At 36.9% G+C, this 6,991-nt stretch overlaps 1 protein-coding gene across 1 annotated transcript in view; it reads right to left on the bottom strand.

Moving 5' to 3' along the window:
* LOC107664539 (BDNF/NT-3 growth factors receptor) overlaps nucleotides 1-6,991 on the bottom strand; it is a 52,828-nt gene that overhangs the window by 33,328 nt on the left and 12,509 nt on the right. The window contains exon 12 of the mRNA XM_016455130.1: nucleotides 5,884-5,983. Within this exon, the coding sequence (XP_016310616.1) occupies nucleotides 5,884-5,983 (100 nt within the window). The remainder of the gene's footprint in view (nucleotides 1-5,883; nucleotides 5,984-6,991) is intronic.

The raw sequence follows: 6,991 nt of genomic DNA, 5'->3' as shown, positions 1-6,991 counted from the left end.
AAGAGCTTGTAACACTCCAAAGAGAAAGGAAAACTTGAAATCGCATCATATGACCCCTTTAACAGTTATAATTTTAGTTTTAGTGGTAACACTTTACAATAAGGTTCATTAGTTAACGTTAATTAATGCATTAACTAATATTAACAATGAGCAATACATTTGTTACAGTATTTATTCATCTTTGTTAACGTTAATTCATAAAACTACTACTCACTGCTAGTTCATGTTAGCTCAAGACCATTAAATAACATTAATAGATAAAACTTGATTTTAATAATTTTTTTCATTGCTAGTAGTTTTCATTGTTAGTTCACGTTAACTAATGTTAACAACTGGAACAAACTTACTGTAAAGTGAACAAAACTTGAAAATACAGTTGCTTGTGGCTGACTAATTTAAATCTTAAAACTGTGTGTTGGGGAAGAGCACATAAATATTAATTACATCACATAACATTTATGACATTTAAGTGGCCACTAGCTAGAGTACGCTTACCATGCTGAAACAGGCATAATTGTCCCTGGAGGGAGTTATAATGGTTAAAATTTGATGGAGCAAACACTCAACATTAATAACAAAATGCTCCATGAGCCAGTTAAAACCAGGGGGAAAAAAACTGACACTGAACAAACTGATCTGTACTGAAAGGTACATCTTTTTCCCAGCCAGTTTTCAGATTTTACCTTATGTATCAACTTCATAAAAACAATGTTATGCTTTATTGGTGTATTTCGGTTGTACTACCCCAATGATCTCTAACCGGAGAGAAGACAGCACTGGATCTCTCAGTAATAAAGACATCCTGAAGCAGACGAGGGTTTACAGAATAAACTTGCCTGTATGTGAAACTGGCATATTCATATTCATATTCATATTCATAGTGCTGCGTTTTCACCAAATAATCCTTCTTATGTACCTGCATTTACTGCTACAAATATATAACACGTACATTTATGCGTGATGTGCATGTCTCACAAGTGAATGTGTGTGTGTGTGTGTGTGTGTGTGTGTGTGTGTGTGTGATCTCAGCTAATGGTGATTCATGCTCTGTGAGAATGATTCATCGTTGGAACAGAGTAACTATGACGCTTGTAACTATGGCAACAGTGCATGTGGTGGGAAGGCAGGTCCACCCCCAAGCTCTTCACACACACACACACACACACACGCTTGAAGAGCCGATGCACTCTGAATGACAGACAGAAGTTGCCGTTCAGTAATGACAGTTTTTATAGCGCTCAATCAGGGCTTATTCTGTTCGTCTTAAAGAGTTCAACAAAATGAGCCGTTTAACCCTTTCCTGACCAACATACCACTAGCAATATAATGACATTTGAAATGAATGAAAAATAATGAAAAAAGGCATATCATATATTACAGTGCCCGTTACACATAATACATGTTATTAATATAGTAATTATTAAAATGTATAATTACAAGCAGATCCACAAATGTAACTTTAGTTATATGTTGTAATTACTTAGTAACTACCATGTAATCACATAGTAATATGAATGCTAGGGGAATGTTTTGAGCATGTAACATGTAGAAGAATAATTACAGGCAAACTAAATATAAGTTACAATCAATCGACAACATTTGTGGCGTAATGTTGATTACTCAAAAATAATTCTGACTCACTGCTTGTTTTCTTAAAAAAAGAAAGGTTTATGTTATGTTCAGGCACTTTGACTTCAGTGTTGTTGTTGTTGTTGTTAACAAAATGTATTTATGCAATTGAAACCAATCTGAAATAAAAACTAAATATAAATATGAGACGGAAAAACTTAAATCTAAAAAAAAACTCAAACAATGGAAATGAACAGAAATAAGATTAAGAATTAAAAGTACTAAAAGTACAACTGAAATAAAAATGAAAGCTAAACAGAAATATTAAATCAAACTAATCAAAATGACTTAATTATTTAAGCTAATATTATAATAAAAACTACAAATATTAACACGAAAGGAAATTATTAAAAATTAAGCCAAATTAAATATTAAATAATATAACCATAATACTAAAATAACACTGATTTTAATATTTATAGTCATTTTGTAAAATTGGATTTAACTTTACAAAGAAATAAAATAATATAGTACATGCATTTTTAACATTAAAATCATGTTAGCGTCCATAATGTTTACATGTTGTGAAGGCACTGCTAAAACCTTGGCAGACATCGCTTTCATTGTAAATGTCTCATTATAACCTTTTTTTTATTTAAACAATAGTGTGCATCTCATTTATCATCGCTAAATTGTGTTATTGAATGTGTATTGACATTATAAAGGCCATTGCCACCTTGCTCATCCCTTAATGGCTATGCGCTTGAATGCTTGAATGCACTTGAATATCGAATGCTCTCTTCACAATAATGAAGCATCAGTGCGCTCAGAAACACTGTAATGTGACCTTGACCTGGATTTTTACTGTGCTACTGCACTCAATAAATCCAACATCCACTGCCTCATATAGATCAGTGACACTGAGTCATGGTAGTTTAAGATAATGTGAGCTTATTTATTTAGAACCTAAATAGTATATTTGTTTTACAGTTACAAGATTAATGATCTAGTATTTCGCGTTTCTTAAAGCAATGTTCTGTACTCAAAAGAAGGTAAGCTCTATCTATAGTACCTATCACAGAAACTCATTTTGACTCATGCTTCAGTTTGTAAACGCAAGAAAAAACTGCTTTTACAGTAATGCTCTAATAATGGAAGTCTATAAGGCAAGTGTATCAGATGCTTTAAACACAGAATTATGCAGCTTGTTTTTTTTTTGGTTAAAGCACTTAAATGACTTCTTCTGTATGAAAATGTGTTAGCTTGGCTGTAAATTCATATTGTAGTGGTGTACATGCCAACACAATCTCATGGCAATTACTATTTTACATTTCAACAATTAGCATTTAATTTTTATGTTTTCATATAATCTACTCACACCCTAGTAACGGTTATGTTTTGTGGGAGACTTTCCAGTGGGAAAAGTTGGACTTGCTATTCAAGGTTACCAATCAAATTAATTCCGGCAACACTTCACGATAAAAAAACGATAAACCTTTCACATGTGGCTGGCTATATGTGAAAAACATTGTGTTTTTAACTTTTTTCCGATGCAAAGCCTTGCCCTAAAGACTTCTATTATACAGTACATACATTATTATAACATTATTACATATTATAACATGTTCTTGGTCAGTTAAAGTTAAGTTCAAAGTACTTTGAAGGAAGCGCCTGCAGGAACATTCCTATAAAAAGCTTCTCGTCTGATGGTGGAGAGAGGAGAATTGTGGGATAGTGGTTGAGGTGCACCTTTAGTTTGTTAACCAAAGGCCACGAGTCCAGGACTGATGATACTTCTGACCTTGACAAGCTTTATTGATTTTTTTGATTCGTCCAAACCAGAGAAAACCGATACCTGGCCTCTGAATCATTGATAAGCAGAAGGTTGCTGACTCTCGCTCTCTCTCTGCTCTCTGCATCTTTGCAGACAGCCTCACTTCCTGAACCTGAGGGCTACAATTTCACCTCCTTCCATTCCCACTCCACTTCCTCTCATCTCTCTTTTCTATACACTACTGTGAGACACTGCATTTGTGTGTGCATCTACAGTGGAAACACACTGGAAATCTGGGATCAAAAATCTAGAACGTTTTCACTCAAATTGTGATTCTTATGATGTCATTTTAATGTAGAAAAATGCTAAATAGGAGCATTGAAAGCACGATTAGAACCAAAACAATATAGACATTTAGCACGAAACCTTCATATAGGTAAGTAATCGTGTATTTCGTCCTTGTGGACAACCAAGGAGGCACTTTCACACACTCAAGACCACTGTGCGAAAATAAGCCCCTCAGGATGTCTAACTCGACACTTCCTCTCAGAGAAACCACAAAAACAATCACACGCTCTCACTCAGACCAACTAACTATCAAGCTGTCAGGAGCCAAGACAAACCAAACACTCGTTCAAGTGAAAAAAAAAAGACCAGCCGGGTTAACGTTCAAGCGTCAAAATGAAAATCTGCTGCAGAGGTTAATTAGTAAATTGCAGAGAATGTGAGGAGATTATCTGCTAAAGCAAGCAGCACTATTACTACTGCTCAGGGTTAGAGATTTGAACAAATCCCTAAAGATATGCACACATTTAATGATGTTCGGCGAAATCCCAGACTGCCCTCCTCCGAAAAACAACTTGTATGTGCAGACAGCTTATTATCACCTATACTTACAGTACACTGTTGTAAAAATAACGGCAGTGTCGTATTGTGTGTCGTCATGAAACGACGTGTGACTGTCATTGCTGTCATCTGTCAAATGGGGATTCGTTTAATGGGTTAGTTCACCCAAAAATGGAGTGTAAGGATTTTTAATGAATCTTTGTGTGACGAGTGGGGTGGGGCCGAGAGCCGTGGGAACGGAGGGCCTGGTCCTCTCTCCTCCAACACTGTTGTTACTCCTTCTTTTATCCTTCCGGAGCTCCTCCGTGGGACTCGAGACCGGTGAGTGGCGCAGGTATCGCGCATTAGCAATTACTCCACCGGCCTCGCTCTGTTCCCACGGCTCTCGGCCCCGCCCCCACTCGTCACAGAAATCCTCCAACATTTTTCTTTGCAAATCCTCAGTTTGTACTTCTAATTCATGACCGGCGTTTTGTTTTGTTCTCTCTCCGCATTCGTCACTAATCACGCAACGCTGACGTCTTACGTCATCCGCCGGAACGGCTTCAGTGTATGATAGTCAGCGGAAGTGAGAGAAAAGTGTTTATTACATTTGAAATATGGATATTTTTCTTACAAAAACACATGGATTCGCTACAGGAGGCCTTTATTCATCCCCCGGAGCCGTCTGCGGCACGTTTCATTATGAATGCGTGAGCTTTATTTGACGACTTGTGGACTGTTCAACTGCAACACCCGCTGACTGCAATGATAGAGCTTGGAATACCCAGGACAATTTTTAATATAACTCAGACTGGATTCGTTTGAAAGAAGAAAGTCATATACACCTAGGATGCCTCGGGGGTGAGTAAAACACAAGCTAATTTTCATTTTTGGGTGAAGTAACCCTTTAAATGCGATTTGTGGACTTTTTACACCGTCCCTTAACCACAATTATTCCTATTTCAAATTCACAAAATGTACATGTACGTTTACGTTTATGCTAAACTTTTAGCAATTGAACTTACAATTTCTGCCTGCTGGACGATGAAATGGGCAAAAACAAATTCTTAGGTTTCTATTTAATTTAACGACCCAAGCCATATCTAGTGACCAGAATATCACAGAGACTCGTGATTGAGTTGTTTTGACTCGGCTAGTAAGTAATCACCTAGCAACCACTCAAAACACCCTAGCAACCACATAGATAGAACAGATACTTCTCAGAGCACCTTAAGCACTGTACAGCAATGGTTTGGCAACTAGCATTGCGACAGCAACAACTGCACTTTCATAATTTTCTCAAGAAAATGGATATATCTTCTAAACAAACACACTCAATGTCACCCCTCCATAACACAATCCACATGTTTATTCCCTATGAGAAGTCATTTAGTCAAGACACATGGCACACACCATTGGCAGAGACAAATGAGAATGAACGAAAACACTTTAGTAGTCATCTATAGTCAATAAAGGTGATTCAATATTAGTGTGCACTTTAATATTCTTTATATGAGAAACACATGTTATAGTAGATTAGGTGTGCATTAGTAATTAGTAGAGCTCATTAGAGTCGAAGCACAGCCTTCCTTTAGCGTTCCTCTTTATCACAAAAGAAAACCCACTTATTCTGCCCAGAACAATGCGTCTTTCCAGAGCTACAGTCCGTAATGAAGCTTTGGCAGAGCCGCGTAGAGCTGAGAGGTGCTTACCTTTGATTCCAAACTTTGAGTTGCGTCCAAACTTCAGAATGACGAGCATCAAGATGAAGCCTGTGAATGTGACCGCCGCAATTCCCACGACCACGTACACCTACGAGCACAATGAAGAGTCTTCAACCAGCATTCAAAGCTTCAAGCACAGTTGGGAGAAAAACATGCACTCTGAGAATAAAATACCTTTTCCTTAAGGCAATTTTCTCTTACACAAGTCATTTAGTTTATGGGTTTTCAGAGTTTACTGTGCTAAAAACTGATTGGGCATCTAGAGGTCACAAACATATGGCTTAATAAATACAAAGTTTGTCATGAAAGTCTAGATGGCGCTGGCCAATAGGTTCTAACTCAATCTGATATAAACACGTCTATTCACAAGGAGCAGCTGATTGGTTTCTTTCGCATCAGCAGTCAATGAGCTGCTCAGCATTCAAATACTCGACTAATGCTTACTGTAGCAGTTGCAGTGCGCTTCAGGACCCTCCACCTCCCCAGTTCCACCTGTATAGATCGGCTACGGGTTGATTTCATGTATGTTACTGTATATATGGGAGTTATTTCATGTGCAGCAGCAATATTTCTACATGCTCACAGCAGCATGTCTTTGGATGTATTGGCAGTAGCAAGTCTCGAAGCAGATCTATTCCGCCAAGACCAAACACAATACAATTGACATGTATATGCTACATGCTAAAATCTTACAGAGAGTTGTCATGACAGAACTCTCTTTCTACGTTGTAAAAAAAGCAACTTATTTTTCAGTTTACCAAATACAATAAGAAACTTAATTTTCTACATAAAAACCCATGTCAGACCAACAGAATTCCCCCAAATTGCCCCAAATAGTCAAACACAGTTTCTGAATAAAGAATTTCATACTGCTGAAATGTTAAAGGTTTGTGATTTCCCAGAATGCACTGCAGCATGAGTAAAATAATAAGAATAAATGCTGTTTGCTGACTTTATTTAAACATCTTGTTTTGTAATTATTGTTATTTGTTGTGTTGTAAAGAGCTCATCTTTCTACATTTGTTGATTGTCACCATTCTTGAGGTTTGTGCGACTATATATATATATATATATATATATATACACACACACACAC

The sequence above is a fragment of the Sinocyclocheilus anshuiensis genome, unplaced genomic scaffold (assembly GCF_001515605.1).
Source record: "Sinocyclocheilus anshuiensis isolate Anshui unplaced genomic scaffold, SAMN03320099.WGS_v1.1 scaffold449, whole genome shotgun sequence".
In the NCBI taxonomy this organism is placed as follows: domain Eukaryota; kingdom Metazoa; phylum Chordata; class Actinopteri; order Cypriniformes; family Cyprinidae; genus Sinocyclocheilus; species Sinocyclocheilus anshuiensis.
The sequence above is the reverse complement of the archived record's forward strand: the minus strand, read 5'-3'. Positions and strand labels throughout refer to the sequence as shown.